A 20,858-nucleotide genomic window follows, 5' to 3' on the forward strand; every position below is an offset into this window, starting at 1 on the left:
CCTATTGTCAGTGATTTTACATGGAAGACAGATGGTGCTCACATACAGTTCGCATTAAACCGGACAGGGCATCAGAGCCTTAAACAACTGCAATGTTTTGGGGTATCTTGGATGAAAGCGACTTTTGATAGTTGTGTGTGTTGGTAGGAATTGCTTGTATGCAATAAAACTGGCGCCGGGCATGGTGATCATGTGGCATCAAAATCTGAAACACTGGGAGAAGAACAGGCCAAACACGTGCTAATTTAGAAACCAACATGATCATTGAACTTCTAAGAAGCTATTCTAAATTAAGTCAATGATCTCTGATCTCTGAATAATGCAATTTCAGTTAGTCAGACAACATACTGTTGAAGAACCTTTTAAAGTAGTGAATGTTGTCAGTTTTTAACCTGTGGTTTTTTAGAAAGTAGTTTTAGCTTTTAAGATTTTTGGCAATGGCTGGTATTAATTTACAACCTCGAAAAGGACATAGAGGAATAGTTTGTGTGCTGGATCACTGCAGATTCAGCTTTTAGCTGTGCCATGTGGCCAGCATGTTTTGAATTTCCTTGATCATACATGAACACAAGTGTCCTTTTATTTTTTTTTATTTTTTTTTATTTTTTTGAACACAAGTTTCCAATGAGAGGTGACATTGTGATGTGATGTGGACTGATGAGAGATTTTTAAAAAAAAAACTCAATAATGTTCTGTCCTTGTTGGAATTTACACATTTTTATTTGCCTCATTTGTCATTTCAGGCAGATTATGCAACTTTGTGGTCTGTTGTCATGTGGCTCAGATTATCCACTTCATTATCTTCTTTTTATATTCATTTTTGCTGTTTCAGTTTATGTGATGCCATGCCATCTTTGTCTTTGTTTTTTTTATTTTTATTTGAGGATTTGCTTTATAAACCTTCCTTATGTTGCCTGCATGCATTCATACATTTTCATTAAATTTCTGGTGCTTATTATCTCAACATTTTACCACAGTTTTTATCAGTAAGTTTTAGGAATCTTCATGCTCTAAATGCACAATTAATGAAACTAAACAACCATGTCTGTTGTGTCTTTATGAAATATAATTTGTAAACACATTGTTATGATAAACTCATATATAGAGAGAGGAAGTGGTGTGTAAAAATGCAGTCATTCATGTGGTTCAGATCAAAGTCATCATAAACAACTGAGGAGCCTTCGAATGCAACAATTGTGCTGCCTTGCCAGGCAACTGGCTCAATTTTTTTACAATATAAGTTTTACAATGTTCCGTATAGCCACTAATTCACCAAACTGCCATTGTAGATTCTGAAAATGAAGCCAAACAACATTATGAAACCAAGTTCACAGCCACCAAAGCTGTGAAAACACTGCATTTATTTCTCTGACATGGAGGTTAGGAGGATAAGTTAAACATCTTTAATGAAGAAATAAAAATAAAAATAAATAGTAACTAGGTTACGATTCTATAGATTTCTGGTTATATTTTTAAAATATTTGTTGTAGTCGTGTTTTATAATTGTTATTAGGCTACGCGTCTCTGACGTATAACAACTTCCGCCGTTGACGTCACTGTTGTCAGCAAAAATGGCGGCGTCGTGTGTGCGAACCGTGGCACCGTTTCTTGGAAAATGTCGGAATTACAGCTCGAGTGTAAACAAAGTCACGTCTCAGTTAAGCCGACAGGTAAAGTGCGATTTTGACTTTAATACGATAACCAGATCTGCATGTAAAAAACCGTGAATCCATAGAAATGTACTACAATGCACAAACACTGACGTCCTTGAGTTAGCATCCTCTTGCAGCTTCAGTCAGCCGAAACTGGCTTGGCAGATATCTGAAATAACAGCTTTTACTTTTATCACAGTGTAATAGACTTTGTGATAGCTTAATTTAAATTATTGAACCCTTAACTAGAGTTCGGCTATAGTTGCTGCTCCAGATATTAAGCAAGTTATCATGGTTTGGCTAACGTTACATATCTCAAAATAACGGCACTTGTCCTCCTCTCCAGGTTCTGAGCAGGCAGATATGTGTGAGCTCTGCCCTCCACAGAAAGAACCTGGCGGCTGCAGGGCCAGAGAAGTTCACAGTGGAGTTCATCCAGAAGCAGATGGAGGAGTTTAATATCGGGAAACGGCACCTGGCTAACATTATGGGAGAAGACCCCGAGAACTTCACGCAGGAGGACGTAGATGTAAGAGACATTCACTGCGCACATGCAAGGACTGTTTGAGTGTCTCGTATGCGCTGTAGCCACTGGATTGTGCAAACTATATATTCTGTAGCTATTTTGTCTTTAGTCTGAGGAATAAGTGGCTCCAGTATGTAACTTTTTATTATCCCCTGAGCAGGCGCGCGGGATGACATTTTCGCTTAGGGGTGCTGCAGAGTAGAAATGCGCGCATACAAAAGTTATACAATTACAGTAATGTATTGCTTTTTGCTGTAATGCAGTTATATACTAAATTATAAATCGAGAGAGCTATAAATCTACATTACTAAAAATAAATCGTTAATATTTTACCCTTTACAATCTAAGTAACGCACCTTACAACTCATTTTAACCCATTCAGCAACACCTACAAACATTTTGGCATCAGAAAAACAAATCCATGAGTAAAATAGTAACGTTATTTTCTGTTGAAGAAGATATACTTTATTAATCCCGCAAGGGGAAATCCAATGTTTTAACTCTGTTATTATTGTTAGTATTAAACACACAGGTCCGAAACACACACACACATGCACATACAGGACCCATAGCAACACACGGAGAGATGTCAGAATGAGGGAATCTGATGGTCCAGATTGTAGGCAGGGTGCAAACTACGGGGGAACTCGGCTCCTCTTAACAAGACGGTAGCTCCCCTGATTAATCATGTGTAAATAGATTTCTATAGGCTGTGTGTTTGTGCTTTAACAAGTTACTTTCATGATTAGAGAGGCTGCTGTCAGTTCACCCTGACCGATCCTGTCGGAGTGACGGGAGATTCAAATAATTAATGACGTTATGGCTGTACCACATGCGTAAATGTGCAAAGTGGGGAGACGATTCATCCTATTTCACCCAAATAAAAACCATTGATAACACGATCAACTTAAATGAACCGCATGCCAGCTGATTATACTGTCTCCACCATCATTTCAACTTGAAAAACTGTTCCACGTTCAGTGTCAACACATGAAAACCTTGTGCGTGCAATAACTGAGAGCACCGCTGTTTTCGGGCAGAGCTTTGGGCAAAACGTTTTGTGACTTTCCGGGTGGGTGAAATAGGGTGAAGCGTCTTCCCCTTAAAAAAGAGCTGTGCGCATTTACTCAGGAGCCACAGCAGCATAACTTCAACATTTACATTTACACACTGACAGGATCAGTCAGAATCTAATGTTGATTAATGTTCTGTGTTCTTCACATCCAAAAGGTCTCACACCCAGTCCAGGTTCATACAGTGAAACTGTTTGGAGTAAAGCAGCCGTACTCCTGATCAATCCTGAGCTCCATCAGAGCATCTAAATTATTTCAGAAGCTAAAAGTAGAAATCTGTTTCCTCTGCAGGGTTTCCTCTGTCTGTCCTGTCAAGTTTATAACTACAGTTTTGCTACATAAATGTCCCAGGTTATTAGCTGTGACATTACTGCACCCATGGAAATGTTAAAAATGACTGACCTCTCAAATCTTAAAAGCAATCCGTTAAAGAAAACATTCGGACATCAACACAATAAAGAAATCACCTGGAAAGTTAAAAGGACAGGTATAGGTGGGATACATTTGAGAAAATAATTAGTTGGGTTGGGGGGGATGATTTGTGCGTACATGATTATTAAGATATTGTCAGAGCCGATCTGGGCATCACACCAATGTAGCTCCTATAATCGAAACAAAACAGTGAAAACAGCTGCTGACATCAAATTATTAGGCTGTATTATCAAGAGCATCCTCTTCATTCAGCTCTAACCTGCTGTAGTTTATGTTGTCATATATTAACAGTAGTGCCTTTATGTAGTCTGCACATGTAATTTGCAAACTGTGTTCCTCCCTGTCAATAGAGGGTGCTGCAGCACCCTCCACACCCCCCTTCCTGCGCCCTTGTCCCTGAGCTTATAAAACCTATTTGAAATCAACAAAATAATCTGGAAACACAAGTAAGTTGATCTGCAAGTGACGCTGATTGATATTTGGGTTCGGATACTTTGGGGAGAACAGGGACAAAATACATACCAATAATTCCTTTTGTGAAGGAAATGTCAGACAATGATATTACAAAAAGTAAGATAAATGCAATTCAGCCTGTATCCATTTCACAGCATCTTTATTTCAAGGTTGCTTACACTTTTTGGGATTGTGTTATTGTATGTTTCTGGAGGTAGACCGAAGGGGAGATAGGTTGTTAGCATGTATGTCAAACACATCAAAGAGCTCTGGATTACTAATATTTTAGAAATTGTTCTGTGCTCCCCCACACTTCTATTCCTGGCTTGCCCTCTTTTGTAAGCGTCAAAGTGGACAAATTCTACAACCAGGTTAATATGATTAATACTAGCATTTTAAGTGATAGATATTGCCCTCTAAAGGATAATGCTGGTGATATTATTTACTTTTCTTACTCTCCCATGAAAAGACCAAAATCAACAGTGGGTCCATATTACTAACTACTAATAGGCCAACAGACCCAACCCCCCGCTTTACACCTGCCTGTCAGTATTTCTCCTCAGGCTGGAGAGGTGATTTGTTTTAAAGTGCTGCGGTCTCTTCACATCATCATCACCATAAGCATCGGGGCTCCACCAGCAGCAGGCAGGTGGGGCCACCTCTGGCTAATCCACTGAATCAGAGATATTAGCAACGCCCTCAAACACACACCCACATGCTCATTCCAGATTTTGGCATTACATTAGCCCTCGCTGCTCCAACCATTTAGCCTGATTTCCCACTTTCCCTCGTCCCGGTCCCCAGTGTGCCTCACAAATAATGAAGAGAGCTGTTTGGCGCCAGGCTGTGAAAGCCAAAGCGACGGCTAGCAGCCCAAACTAAGATGTGTGGAGGGAAAGAGGAAAATTTGGGAGGACTGGAAGTCCCTCTGCTGTTGTTTAGAGTCCAGACTCTTCAGGTGTGACGGGGATAAAGACCAAAGTAAAGTCAAGAGGATGTTTACAGCCAGCGGGAGAAACTTTCACTGGCCACAGACCCATAAGTATCTCGTATGACTGTTTGACAAAATTGTGAAATATACACAACCTTCAAATTTTAATAATATACATTATAAAACACTGCTCGTATGCAAGTTGCCAACTATTATATCCAGCCAAGGCTTTCTTTAAACTAGTGCTGAAACAGTTTAGTAACTGTGGACTTTTTTTCGACTCTTGGTCAGACAAAACGAGAAACCTCAAGACGTCACTTTGCACTCTTGGACATAAAGTAAATGATTAATCCATTAATGTAAACAGTACAGGGGCGATTAGTCGACAGTGACAGTAAAAGTTTGAAACAGTCTTGTGTCAGATGCAACGGGGAGCAACATCTGAATGAACATAGAGTTTAGGGCCCTAACTAAAGATTTCCATCCTTAATTTGTTAGTTGATTATCATTTTTATCAATTAATCAATTAATCATTTTGTCTATAAGAAAATTAATACAAGGTGAAACAGGTAGTTTGTTTTTTTTAACAACAACCCCAAACCCCAAAATACGTAATTTAGCACTAAAACAATTTACCAATTATTTAATTAGTTGAGAAAAAAAAAATTATTCGTTAACAATTTGAAGAATGAATTCATCATTTAAGTCATTTATCAAGCAAAAATAGCAAACAGTGGCAGGTTACTGCTTTGTAAGTGTTAGGAGTTGCTGCTTTTATCTGCTCCATATCACTGCAAACTGATTATCTTGTCCTCATGTGTGTCCTCAAATGTTTGGTCATTCAACTAACCGATTTGTCATCTTATCGTTTCAGCACCACTAGAAATGAAGTTGTGATTCTTTACCATGTGGTTTTGTAGTCTATTTAGCGCCCTGCTTCATTTGGTCACAATGATGCGGGAGCATACGGCCTTTAGCCAAATTTTACAACCCCGCAGAGACGACCAAAGACGGCTTTGATTTTGTCACCAGCACGATTGAGTTCAGCATGTCATCGAAATGAGTAAAATTTGACAACCTCTAGCGATATGGCACCGCTCAGTTGTACGGGTGACAGTTAGACTCTTTCTTCCTCCGTCACTCCGTCTTTTCCCCCCCCGGGGACAGCCATATTGTGCTGATGCTCAAGTGACACGCAGGTGTGTCTTCATCTGTTCCCTGCTTCTCTCTGCCTGTCTTTTCCTTTTCCTCTCTTCTTTGTACCCTTTAACTTCTTCCTCTTCCTGCCTCTCATACACACACACACACACACACATTTCTCTGGACCAGACCTTTTTTTCCTGCTTTCTGTCATTTTGACAACCTTAAAGGCAGCAACCTGCTCCCTCCTCGCCGCACCTGCTGCCTCACTAATTGATCCGACAGAGAGGAGGAAAAAAAGAGGAAGAAGAGTGGAGAGATGGTGGGATGGAGGAAGAGGGAGATGAACAGACTGTCTTGATGAGTGTGGCGGGGCCAAAACACTTCCTGTCTCCCTCTCTTCTATCACACACACTTTTTCAGTGCCATCTGTAGCCCCGCACACACAGAGCAGAGGATGAACTTGGAGTGAACTGTAGGACGTCCACACAGTGTCCTCTCCTTATTGTCAGCCAAGCCAGAAACGGATGCCTTTTTTTTCCCCGCTCGCTTTCCCCTCTAACTCTACAGCAACGCACATCACACTCGCCTTTCCTTGAACCCACAAGCAGCTTGCACCTCCTCTCCTGTCACTTTCACTGTCGTCCGCTGGTGTGACCTCCGTTGTTCGGACAAGTCAGCGTTGTCATAATCTGCCATCAACACTCTCTCAAACTGCCATTTAGTTTTTCCTGTTATTTATTACATTTTTTTTGTCCTTCTCTCACCGCCAGAGGAGCATCGCCTACCTCTTCCCCTCTGGCCTGTTTGAGAAGAAAGCTCGGCCCCTCATGAAGGTACGTCTGTGTGGGTTAGACTCATGAACTTTCCTGTCTCGTGCATGGCCGACATTAAAGCTTAGTTTTTATGATAAAGCTCATGTAACAAACTTTTATTGCTTGTTGTAACTGGTGTGACATTTGGTGACTTTTTCACATAGTGTTGTTTTCATTCACTCCTGCAATAAAACTAGATAAGAAAAAGCCAGTGAACATTTTGCCTTTTTTTCCACTTATTGGATAAAAGTCTTTCCCCCACTAGGGCTGTGGTTCCCATCGCTCCCCCAAGGAGTCCAAAGAAAAATCTGAAGGGTCCCAAAATTATACAGGGTAGTTTATTTATCATTATACAACGCAAGGTTGTATAACGAAGAAAAAGTTGTAGTCCCTTCATGCTACACACACAGAACTTAACAGATAATTAATAATAATATTGTAACACATAAAATATAAAGCAAAACAATATTGAATGTCTAAAGTCTGCTGTTCTTCAATCCAAAAACCTTGGCTTCCTTTTCCAATGGCTGTATTTCTGTCATAAATAACAAAAAACAGATGAAAAACAAGTGTAGCGAAGTTTGAAGCGCTTGTATTTTATTGGCTTTTCTCTCATTATTGCTTCTTTCTCTTGTGAAATACTGATTATTTATACCTCACTGGACTTGTAAAAATCCCACTGTAAAGTAAAAGTCGCTGTTTGGTTTAACTGTCTCAACCTATGTTCACACTTATCGTAGACCAGGGGTTGGCAAATAAGTCTGTTGGTTGGCCAAATCTTTTTCACGCTGTTACATGGCGGGCCAAAAATAGTCAAATTGTTTCAAATCCTAATACGTCCATGTGGATGTTTAGCTGAGTGGGAGGGTTGTATGATCGATCCCAACATTCGGCGGATATTTTTTTTCTTGATTATAAGGACACTTTTGCACATGCTCACAATAAAGCGTGTGTGTGTGTGTGTGTGTGTGTGTGTGTCCCGGCGTTTGATCTGCATTCATAAACCTATGGACGCATATTTTCATTTCCCTGAGGAAATTCAGGGGAATCCAATCACACGTTTACTGGCGGCTTTTTCAGAGGTGTGTCAAGCAAGCAAGAGACTCTTTTGAATGTCCTTCAGAACTTTTCAAAGTAAAAGCTGTCAATAAACTGTTCTTGCTCTTTTATTTTGTAGGCACAATCACTTAGGAAGAAATTATGTTAGTAACTGTAGCTGTCATGACTACACATGACACAAAAAAGGGTGTGGACTCGTGTGGAGTCTACACCGGCTAAAGAATAGCTTTAAAAAGTATAGATGGATATTTAACAAAGTTTTATTGTGCATCTGTAGAAATAACAAACACATAAAGGCGTCTGTTTTCATTTCCAGCATCCAGAGGAAATATTTCCAAGGCAGAGAGGTATGTCATTTGTGCATGTGATTATGTTTTTTTTTTATTGTAAATGTTTCCAGAATTGTGAGTATTGTGTAAACTGCTTCACAACTGATTTCGGTCCTCTTTTCAAAGCGGTCCAGTGGGGAGCGGACGGACGGCCGTTCCACTTCCTGTTTTACACCGGCAAACAGTCCTACTACTCCCTGATGCATGTGAGTATTGCAGGTGAATGCAGCTGTCAGCTTTTTATGTGAGGTGCAGGTGAATCTTCATCCAGCTCAAATCCCTAGTACACCCCCACCCCCCCAAATACACACACCCTCGGGTCATATCCTATTCAGACAGACTGAGTTGAGAGAAGGCTGCGCCGTCCCAGAGGAGAGGCAACGTTAGATCCTCTTCCCCACGGAGAGCCATAGCTGAGTAGAGCTGGGGTGAAAGAGAGGTGGGAGATTAGAGAAGGGGTGAGGTGGAGGGAGGGGACAGGTGAGAAGGATGGGGTCTGGTTTAAAGGGTGATCCACTAAGGAATGTTCGTATCTACCTGTGCTCCAGAGGAGCTAAAATTGTATATTTTATAGTCAAAATCAGAATAAACAGGCCATTAATATCTCAGGCTTTATTGGCTATGTTGGATAGTGGTGCCTGTGAATGAGCAGGACTTATAACAAGAATTAATTTTTATATGATTCTGTGCTGGATTTGCCACAAAGCACACATTTCTGTCTGTTTATTTTATCCATAAACAGTTTCTTAAAAGGTTTTCCAGTAAAGCTCTATCGAGGTTTTTTACTGGGGCGATGGCACAAGTCTGAGTGGAGGAGAGCTCAAGACCTCGCCAAACTAAACCAAAACTAACATTAGCAGAAATGTCTTGTGTTATTATCTCTTCTGAAGCACTGCTGATATGGGATTTTTCAGTCTCATATTGATATTTGGGGAATAAAAACTCCATAAATCGACAATTGTTTAACAAACGCATAACCTGTAACAAAAAACATTCAAAAAGCATGATTTCTGTGTGTTTCTTTTGTGGGTTAGAAGGCCAGCAAATGAAAGGGAAAATGAAACCCCTTGATTGTGATATGTCAGGCACAGTCCAGATTCTTTTCACATCTCAGGAACACTGCAGGACTGGCAGCTTTAAAGCAAAGTGAAGAGAGTCCTACTGAACAGGGCTATGATAAGATGCGGAAAGAAGAGTAAAGGAGAGAACACGAGGCAGCTGATGGGGGAAAAAAAGATAATTTAATGTCTGTAGTCCTTTAAAACAAAACGATCCGACAGAGGGCACCAAACATCCAACCGGATCAGGCCTCTTACTGTGATGAGAACATTAAAGGATGTTTAATTTATCTATTTCAATGTATAAATGATAAACATAAGAAAAATGGCGCGGCGGCGGGGGGGGGGGGGGTGAATTGAAGATGAATTGAAGGTATTTTCCCCCAAAACCACTGAGATCCCATTTAAAAACAAAAACAACATGCATTCAGGTGTTGGATGTGAAAAATAAACAATGTACATCTGTCTGGATGTTTTTGTGTCTAGGTTCAAAATCATGTTGGGAGCAACTCCTCTGTGGGGATTTTGGTGGGGGTGGCTCATACTGCTCCTCACCTCTGAGCAGACCTCGTTCTTCCTCCATCTTTTGTTGCTTTCTCACTCTCAACCGTTCCCTTCCTGTCTGCCACTGACCTTGTTCAAAGACATTTCACGTTGAAGAGGCGTGCGTCTGTATCTAAAACCCAGAGCGAGGTGTGATGTCTGAGCATCGGCCCAAGCTCACGCTTCTTACACACACGCACACACTATTATGCCCTGCAGCCACAATCTGCACCCCCTGCTGTTGGATTAAATAGGTATGTCAGACAGGTCTGCAGGCTCAGTCACTTTTTACCATCACATTTCCCTCTTCTTCCACCTTACCTCTTCCTGTTTTTCTCTCCTTCACTCTTTCCCATCGTGTGTCCATTCCAAAATGGGGGGATTTTAACCGTCACACCTACATACACACACCCTCAGGAGTGTTGCCAGGAGGGGGCGGTGGCGTGTAAAGCAGCCTTCCTGGTTGGCTTCTCTCCTCTAGTTGTTGTCGGGCTCAGCCAGCGTGCTACATTAACCTGCTCGCTGCTCCACTGAGCCCTTTATGGCCACAACCCTGGGAACCTGAAAACACCCCAGCAGCACACCTTCGCCCTTCATGCTAACCCCGTCAAAACTTGCATACCAAATAAACAGTAGAGCAGATACCCCACCAGAGAGCCTCCTTTATTGCTGCCTTTTGGGTTTGAATGTAAAAGCTTGACTATATTCTCGCTCAGCTAAAAGCCTTGAGGGTCTTGCCGTGCGTATAAAGACCACTTATTGAATACAAAGTGTGGAGCTCTAGCTGTCTGTCTCTGTAACAACCTCGACTTAAATGTATCCAGATACTGGTCCTCTCCTCTTTCATCCGGCCAATCCATGCGCATTATTCCTCGCCATTGTAGCGGCCAGTGTTTGCAAACGCATAACGCATGCCCCTTATCCAAGCCCCCGTCCTCCCCTCTTGCCTGCTTTTTTTTCCTGATTTTCTATTACGCTATTTTTTGGGGGGGGAATTGGTTTTTGCTTGATGTTTGCTTTTTTTTTTTTTGGTACCCCCCGCTCTTCCCGTACCCCTCTGTCGCTGGTCGGAGTGGCAGCGGATTAGGCACACTCTATCAAGAAGGAATTAAACAAACATCTGGTGAATAATTGACGGGGAAATGAGTTCTCACCCAGGCGCTGGGCGGCTGAGGTGGGGGTGTGTGCCTCAGGGACGTGACCAGCATGCCCACCCCACCTCCCCCCCCCCACCCTCTGTCTGTCTGTCTCTGCCAGTGCCCCTCGCCGTGGCGCACTACCCCTGAGGTTATTCCCAACGCGAGAGTGATCTAATGACGAGTGAGCCCCGAAATTGTCCTGTCATTTATTTGGTTTCATGTTTTTGCTCCGGCAGGTTTCCTTCCAGCTTTGCTTCAGGCCAAATCCGTGCACAGCTGCCCGGGTCAATTCAGCCCAGTAACTGAAGGAAAACGAATGAGTGAAGGTTTTATTGTCATTGGCAGGTGTCATGGGCATAGAAGATGCCATAAATTCATATAAGTCCATATGTATTTTCCAAACAGTATGCCAAAAGAAGTCCAAACATAAAGAAAACCAACTTGAACATCTTTTCCAGTCAGGTACAGCGAGTACAACAGAATTCATTTTACACTGGCCAAAAACAATTTACTGTATAATATGGAAGAAATCAGAATACATACTAATTAAATAATCAATTTTGCCTTATTTTCCAGGCTTAAAGAATATTTCATGATTTGTCAGGCAAATAAATAAATCAACTTCATGTGTACAGTACACCAGGGCTTATTCCAATAGGATGTATTCTACACTTTCCCAGTGTTAAACCCATGAAATACTTTAAATATTTACCAATGAATGTGAGTAAAAAGTTGGTCTCTGTAGTGCAAAACTCAAATCTGTGAAGCCTCAGGTGATTCCTTCTGAAACATCAGAAGACGTTACAAATGATGATTTTAGATTAACAGTATAGTATATGAAATGTAAAAACAAAGATTGGGAACATGCCCATCGCAGGTTCCTAAAGCCCAAGATGATTGTTTTGTTTGACCACCAGGACAAAATAGTCAATGAAAAATTCTCAGCATAAAACATAAAAGCCGTAAATCGTCATATGTGAGCAGCTGAAACCAGCGAATGTTTTTAAAGTTGACCTGGATCAGGGGTTGTGGACGGATCAGCTGAGAGTTTTCTTTGAAGGTCAGCAGTAGGTGGACGCAAGCATTTAGTCCCAAAACCACGTGCATTAATCTGCTGCTGTCACAGCCTCCACTCTTCTTCGAAGGCTTTCCTTCAGATGTTTACCTTGGCTGCAGGGATGTGCTCCCATTCAGGCGCAAGATCATTAGTGAAGTCCAGAACTGGTGGGGTTGCGGTCAGGGCTCCCTGCAGTCCAGTCAGGTTCCTCCACACCAAACTGGGGAACCATTTCTTTATGGACCTGGCATTGTCATGTTGAGAAAGGAAATGGACAAACACAAACTGTTGGAGGCACGCTTACCCTTTTCTTACTTTAATCACGTTGGTTTGTTTTTTAAATCCTAGACTCAGTCCAAGTCCTAAATTTAACTGTGACCCACCAGAAAGGGCCACACATGAAGGGTTTCCTCCAGGCACGATGCCAATTTAGACAAGGCCACTGTCCCGCCCTTGGATAGCTAGCTCGCTCTGCATGGCAGCTCCTGCTGTGGGGAGATCTGGGTTTAAGGAATAGGAAAGTTGGGGTCTTCTGCCACGTTAAACTCACCAGGGATGCGGGAATCTGCCCTCTTGTGAAGATGACGGAGTGTGTCTTCCTGAATGTTGTTTGTTTTTGGTGCGTTTTAGGAAATGTACAACAAAATCCTGAACATAGAGAAGTACCAGGATCGCCTGAGAGCCAAGGGACTCTTCTCCCGGGACGTCAAGCAGATGTAAGTAGAGGAACGTATGTGCCAACACTGTTCTGGGAAGCGAAAACCTCTTGAAACATTAGCCCAGTGATATTTTTAAAGATTTTACAATTTTTTTGGCATGTTAGTGAAGTTTAGTGAAGGTACTGATACCACAGGTACTACCTCTTATTAAGTATTTTGTTCAAACGTTGCAGTTCAGCAACTAGCTATAATGAAAGTACACTTACACAGAGCTGTATACACAAGGTCTTTGTGGTTTAAAGGTCACATGATTCCAGACATACATTAAGATGTTGTGTAAAGGCTGTGAAACCTCTTCAGATAGAGGCAGTTTGACCTCAGAAAGTGACACCAAGCATTGACTGACTGCAGATCAGTCTTCTTCAGCACTTACGCTGTTGGTTTTGGGATCTCTGGATAATGAAAACGTCTGCATGTCTGTCTCATCAGCTCTCTAGGCACAAGCAGGTGGCTCACAAAGGAGGAGCTGGAGGCGCTGCTGGTGGAGACCATCTCCACGCATGACGTAAGAGCTTGGTTTTTCTCATCCTCATCTTCTAGATGACTTTCAGAGTGACACGTAGTAGGTGGAGTTTGGCTTATCATGTTGTGTTCTCCAGTATGATCGCTTCATCCAGCTGATGGAGCGTCTGCTGTCCATGCCCTACTGCGCCACAGAGCAGGAGTTTGTCCTGCGGTACCGCCGGCAACTGGAGGCCCAGTCCAGGAAGCAAATGGTCCCACTGCTAGAGAGAGATGAGCGGGGCGTGTCCTTCAGCACCTCAGAGGGTTGGATACTCACACATTTATTTGCTTGCTCTGTCTAATTTACAAGCAAAAGTGGATTTTTTAACACTATTTTTGGTAAAATTATCCTAAATTATAATCCCATCCTCATGAATTCTAGTGTCACATTCATGCACTGATGGGAGCTGTTGGGAGTCTGTGGCAGAAACAAACTTTTAGTTGGATACAAACAAGTTACCCCCTTGTGTTATTTCACTGGTTGGACCAGAGTGACCAAAATACTACTTGATCTTCTGAACTTAAAGGCAAACTCCAGGTTTATACAACCTGGGACTTATTTTTGTAGTTTTGTCCGTCATTTCATCAGTTGTGCCCTCATTATCTCTGCTGCTTTAATTCCAGAGAAGTAACGTGGCGACATCACATCAAAACAACACTGGTGGTTTGTTTAAAACCTGCGTGAGGTTTTAAACAAACCTCCAGATTAAACATATTTGAAAGAGAAAATTTCTTGCGCTGTTAAACATTGTAGGTTTAGCAAACCTACTTTACAGGTTAATAAAGTTACTCCATGGGTATAATTAATAATTACACAATTATTAATAATTAATAATTGATTAATTATTAATTAATAATTACACAATTATTCACTAGTGATCAGTTAGTTAATAATTGCCAATCATTTTGAATCAGTTTAATCGGTCAGTCAGTTTCATATCAAAGTCGTGAATCTTCCGTCCAGTGACTTGGATTTAAACAGTACACACACACAGTTCCTATGATTAAGGTGAAATTTATTAAATAACTAAAGTGAATACACACTGAGGTTAAATAGACATACAACAATAATGATTAAACAACCAGAATGCAATCAATGAGAATAATGGAGTTCGATGTGAATTTAGTTGGTCTATTGTGGGAAAGAATTTGGGAGTAAGAGAACTAAGGAACGCAAGTTATATGATCATAACTAAGTTAAATTTGGCTAGGAGTTTTAGGCTAAAATGACTAAGGATTAAAGGCTAAAGAATTAAAGATGAAAAGGACTTCACCTCGACCACAGAATGTAGTTCTCACTTGCAGTGATAGGCCGTTTGCCTAGCTTGGTTCGTCGGTTGATGTTCTCGGTGTTACAGCTAGTGTAACTAACCCACGTGGCTGGGTCCAAACTTCGGTGGGAGCGGTAGAAGTTAATTCAACTGAAATAAAGCTTAAAAGGGAACTTGGTTGTTCCTGAATTCAAATTTGCGTGGCTTAAACGGTCTGATAACTTGTAACTACTTTTCATCAGAAAGTAAATTCAACGAAGGTTCGCATGAAGTAAGTTGCTGAAAGACAAAGAAAATTTCACGGACAATGCCGGGTCGAAATCTTGGGCGTTGGTGTTGCTTGGACAATGGAGCACGTTCCGTAAGCGTGCCAAAAGAAGAGATGAGAGCAGCGCATGGTGCTCTGTTTCATAGGAGCATCTTAACTAAACTTAACTTCCAGGAGAATACTGATTGTTAAACATTCTTACTTAGAAAATGTATAAGTTATAAGAACATGGCATCAGATTCCAAACAATAAAATACATACTAATTCAGGTGCTGGTCATATAATTAGGATATCATCAAAAAGTTGATTTATTTCAGTAATTCCATTCAAAAAGTGAAACTTGTATAATGTATACAAGCATTCCACACAGACTGATATATTTCAAGTGTTCATTCCTTTTCATTTTGATGATTATAATTGACAACTAATGAAAACCCGAAAATCAGTATCTCAGCAAATTAGAATATTGTGAAAAGGTTCAATGTTGAAGACACCTGGTGCCACACTCTAATCAGCTAATTAACTCAAAACACCTGCAAAGGCCTTTAAATGGTCTCTCAGTCTAGTTCTGTAGGCTACACAATCATGGGGAAGACTGCTGACTTGACAAAAGACGACCATTGACACGTTGCACAAGGAGGGCAAGGCACAAAAGGTCATTGCTAAAGAGGCTGGCTGCTCACAGAGCTCTGTGTCCAAGCACAGGAAAGGAAAAGATGTGGTAGAAAAAAGTGTACAAGCAATAGGGATAACCGCACCCTGGAGAGGATTGTGAAACAAAACCCACTCAAAAATGTGGGGGAGATTCACAAAGAGTGGACTGCAGCTGGAGTCAGTGCTTCAAGAACCACCACGCACAGACGTATGCAAGACATGGGTTCAGCTGTCGCGTTCCTTGTGTCAAGCCACTCTTGAACAAGACACAGCGTCAGAAGCGTCTCGCCTGGGCTAAAGACAAAAAGGACTGGACTGCTGCTGAGTGGTCCAAAGTTATGTTCTCTGATGAAAGTACATTTTGCATTTCCTTTGGAAATCAAGGTCCCAGAGTCTGGAGGAAGAGAGGAGAGGCACAGAATCCACGTTGCTTGAAGTCCAGTGTAGTTTCCACAGTCAGTGATGGTTTGGGGTGCCATGTCATCTGCTGATGTTGGTCCACTGTGTTTTCTGAGGTCCAAGGTCAACGCAGCCATCTATCAGGAAGTTTTAGAGCACTTCATGCTTCCTGCTGCTGACCAACTTTATGGAGATGCAGATTTCATTTTCCAACAGGACTTGGCACCTGCACACAGTGCCAAAGCTACCCGTACCTGGTTTAAGGACCATGGTATCCCTGTTCTTAATTGGCTGGCAAACTGGCCTGACCATAACCCTATAGAAAACTATGGGGTATTGTGAAGAGGAAGATGCAATACGCCAGACCCAACAATGCAGAAGAGCTGAAGGCCACTATCAGAGCAACCTGGGCTCTCATAACACCTGAGCAGTGCCACAGACTGATCGACTCCTCCTACTTTTCATGTTCATACTTTTCAGTTGGCCAACATTTCTAAAAATCCTTTTTTTGTATTGGCCTCAAGTAATGTACTAATTTTCGGAGATACTGAATTTGGGATTAGTTGTCAGTTTTAATCATCACAATTAAATGAAATAAACATTTGAAATATATCAGTCTGTGTGTAATGAATGAATATAATATCCAAGTTTCACTTTTTGAATGAAATGACTGAAATAAATCAACTTTTTGATGATATTCTAATTATATGACCAGCACCTGTACATTAAACAGAAGGAGAGGCATTAACAATGACATGTAATACTTAATTTGTCCTCTGGGAGGACACTGGTTCCATGAGAGGACCTGAGAATCCTCTGACAATCTACTTAGAGTTAACTCCATCCTTGGGTCAGGAGCGAAAGTTGGTTATTTAACACATGACAATATTTCTATACCATATCATTTATAAAGAAAGTATATAAAGGTGCTTGGAACAACATTAGGTACAACATAAATTAAATGCCGAAGCATTACTGAAGATTAAAGAGGACTGCAAAATTCTTTCAGTTTCTAACAAGAACATGGTAATAGAACTATTCAAATTGAAGTGGCAGGCCACTAAGTAACTTAACAAAGATTATAAGTTTATAAGGAGACAACATTCATTTGGCTACAAAGAAATTTGAGGCTGTGTCCTTCTCTGGCATCTGGCGTTTCTCACCAGTTTCACAACTGGGTGTGAAAAGGGAGAGGGCATGTTAAGAGTCCAAATTAATGGCGGGGTAGAGAATCAAGACTGAAGAAAAGGGGGTTCTTTGATGTCTGAGGTAATCTGAAAGAGGAACATCGTTACCATGGTTACCCTGCCCCTTTTGGTCTTGGGGAGTGTCTGTGTGTGGGGAGTGAAGCAAACCTTACCACCCCCCCTTTAGGGTTCTTCAGCTGTTTGTTGAGGGTTGATATCCCCCCCTCCCCCCTTTCTGTCAGGGAGACAAAGAGATATTCTGGATTAATCCTTTTTGATATAAAATAATTTAACCAACAATGGCTGGTTCACTACATAGGGATGAAGCTGTGTTCCCTAAGCTCAGCTGAAGGAAGTGATGGTCAAATCCACAAAATTTTCAGTTCAGTTGTAATGTAAAACATTTAACAAATGTTTCCGTAAATGTACACTTAAACACATTTACAACTGACTTTTGAGTTAGCTTCCAACTCTATTGTGATATCTACTAAGAAAATGGAGATAAGTCTTATGTTTCCTCTCAGGTCGGAGGAAGACGTCTAACTCCTCTGTGGTTCTTCGAGACTGCGGCTCCGGACGCATCACCATCAACAGCCAAGACTACCTGCACTACTTCCCAGTACTGCAGGACAGGTAGGAGTGTCTCCACTCTGAACAAATAAACCTTTTCCACATCACAGGCTCTCTGCTGCTTCACTCACAGAGACCACTTTCCTTAAAATGCAAGACGTGATGTGTGTCCCCCCCCCCCCCCCCCCCAAAAAAATTAAAAAGCAGCTTTTTCGCTCTTCACGGCATCGCCTGCTTTTTTATTTATCTCCTTGTAGTAAGTTAATTACACAGTTGAATGACTGTGTGTGTGTGTGTGTGTGTGTGTGTGTGTGTGTGTGTGAGAGAATGTCCAGAGATGGTGTTGTCACGCAGTGTGAGGACGGGCTGTAATTGGAGCAGAGAGGTGACAATTGACTTTGTCAGCAGCCATAGGCCATTCAGGCTGAGACGCCATCCAGAACATAGACACTTTCTTTTCACACGCACACACAAGCTCACTCTGTTCCTGCTGAGTCAGAAGTTGCTCTGTAATATGTGGTGGTGAGATTGTAAATGAAAGCTTTTCACAGTGCCAGGATCCTCTATGCTTGTCTGAAAAGTCACCCAACCAGACATTAAATTAGCTAAGCCTCCGCCGTTGATACCACTATCTGTTAAATAGCACACACTCCTGCTCTGCCTATTCAACCACATTTCATTCTTTCACCTCTTCTTCTTCTTTTATCATTATTTCTTGGTCATTTCCCCCCTCTCCTTCTTTTTAATTCCTCATCTCCCTCGCTCTCAGAGAGCAGCTGATGTTCCCGCTGCAGTTCATGGGCATGCTGGGACGCTTTGACCTGGAGTGCACCGTGAGCGGCGGCGGGCGGTCCAGCCAGGCGGGGGCGCTGCGGCTCGCCATCTCCCGCGCCATCCTCAGCTTCCTGTCCGAGGGAGAGGTGGAGACCATGAGACAAGGTGGGAGGTCACTTCTTAAAGCTCTAATCCTCCTTCTTTTCCTTTGAAAGCCCTTTGTAACTTTGTTTAGAAAAGCTCTGTACATATCAAGGTTATTATTACTTTAATTTTCCAGTATATACCCCAAATATATCTTACCTTCAGAGCACACAATAGGGTCTGCCTGTGGAGTGAAACCTTTATTAAAATGTATTTGTAACAGGTAATCCATCCAAATTAACATTTAATTGTGTGTGTATGTGTTTTTTGGTAAGTGATTAATCATTGCAGGGTAGTGAGCAGGGACAGTTTGTTCAGCTTGTTATTACAAAATGTTTAAAATCTGCTTTTCAATGCAACAAAAACTGCCCCTGTCACATTGTTTAATTGTTGACTGACTAGACAGTCAGTCCAACAGTGGCTCATTAATGCAGCCAAAAGCTCAGGTGTAGGTGCTTCCATCCAAGACCCTGCTCTTAAAGAACAGACAGTATATGAGGAAGTTACAAGTCATTGCTAAATTGTTTTGATAGCATACTGAATTTCAATTAACCACTGACTGGAAGGGAGCCAATCTAAAAAAACAGTGCTGAAAATCATTTAAATTTACCAGTGTGATCCTTTTTAAGTGGCTATAAAATGTAATTTGTCTTCCCGTCATTGTGTGTCCTTCAGGTGAATGTATGTAATATAATGTGTATGTTCAGTGTTCTTGCTGCATGTCGAGCTTTATATACTCTTACATTTTCTCTTTACATTATTATAGTTCTATAACTAAGAGCTGGCTAATAGGTCTACCTTGATAGTCATACGTACAATTGATGGTTGGTAAATGTGAGGATTTAAAACATGAATACAAATGCAAAAGACAGTATAACACAGACTAATAATATATACATTATCTTCATTTTATTGACTATGTTGCTAAGATTTAATTTGAACACACTGTAAAAGGCTAAGATAGGAGTCCTGTAGAGTTAAGGTGAGGCTTATTTCCACATCATGAAGATAACAAGAAAGAAGAAAGGCAGATGTAGGTAAAAACATTGAGGCTTAAAAACGTACTCCTTACAAAACAAAAATATCTGACTGAGATACAGCTGAACAGAACACTTCTAAAAAGCACCTTGTCTCGCGACTTCCCTCACTTTCCAAACTGTTACATTCGTTTCTCTTATTTCCAGCTGGTCTGCTGACCCCCGACCCGAGAGTGAGGGAGAGGAAGAAGCCGGGCCAGGAGGGAGCGAGAAAGAAGTTCACCTGGAAGAAACGCTGAGAAGGCGGATCACCTCACCTGAACTCTAATATGAAACATTCACACTGACATCTGGTTATCAACGTGCCCCCATTGGAAGTGATTCTTCATCTTTTTCCAAGAGGCCACATTACTTGTGTAGTTTATTTAAGCTCTTGGAAGAGCAAACAGCTAGATGTCTTGTTTCAAGAGGCAGCCCTGACTCAACGAGCTGCAATGAGTTGCTTCAGCCACCAGATGGAAGTGTGTGTCAAGGAATACATGAAAGTGGAATACATTTATCAATATGCTGAAACAATAAATACTGTTTTTCACATAAAAATACATGTGTATTATGTTTTTTATGTTCTACTTTTGCTTGGGAGTACCATGGACAGTACAGGCCACATACAGTCCCCTCCAAAAGTATTGGAACAGTAAGGCAAATTCCTTTGTTTTTGTTGTTCACTGAAGACATTTGGGTTTAAGATCAAAAGATGAGTATGAGACAAGAGTTCAGAATTTCAGCTTTTATTTCCTGGTGTTCACATCTAGGTGTGAACATCTGTGTTTGAACCCACCCATTTTTCAAGTGAGCAAAACTATTGAAACATGTGACTGACAGATGTTTGAAAAATGGGTGGGTTCAAACAAAGAGTGGTATGTCTTGAGTTGTTTAACACATCTAGATGTTAATACCAGGAAATGAAAGTTGAAATTTGATCTTAAACCCAAATGTCTTCAGTGATTGCCGTTCAAATTCTTTTGGAGGGGACTGTATATGAGGGGAGTGCATACTGAGTTAAAGATCCTCGCATTTGAGAAGCAAATGTTTTGCGTTTCTACTTGGCAAATTACTTGAATGATTATTTTACAATTAAAATGACCTATTTCTTTCAACTAATAAATCAATTGATTTTCCTCCTC

General features: G+C 41.3%; 1 protein-coding gene across 1 annotated transcript; it reads left to right on the top strand.

Annotated features, from left to right (window-relative positions):
* Positions 1–1,534: 1,534 nt before the first annotated feature.
* Positions 1,535–20,276, top strand: mrps9 (mitochondrial ribosomal protein S9). Its single transcript, XM_038721508.1, has 11 exons — positions 1,535–1,670; positions 1,999–2,181; positions 6,981–7,043; positions 8,398–8,428; positions 8,537–8,616; positions 12,838–12,923; positions 13,356–13,431; positions 13,526–13,694; positions 17,734–17,842; positions 18,549–18,718; positions 19,882–20,276. The coding sequence occupies exons 1-11, from the start codon at positions 1,572–1,574 to the stop codon at positions 19,971–19,973; spliced, it is 1,158 nt and encodes a 385-aa protein (XP_038577436.1). The 5' UTR covers positions 1,535–1,571; the 3' UTR covers positions 19,974–20,276.
* Positions 20,277–20,858: the final 582 nt, after the last annotated feature.

Source organism: Micropterus salmoides, unplaced genomic scaffold (genome assembly GCF_014851395.1).
Source record: "Micropterus salmoides isolate LMB-PRFRI ecotype aquatic unplaced genomic scaffold, ASM1485139v1 Ms_hic_scaffold_1, whole genome shotgun sequence".
Taxonomy (NCBI): domain Eukaryota; kingdom Metazoa; phylum Chordata; class Actinopteri; order Centrarchiformes; family Centrarchidae; genus Micropterus; species Micropterus salmoides.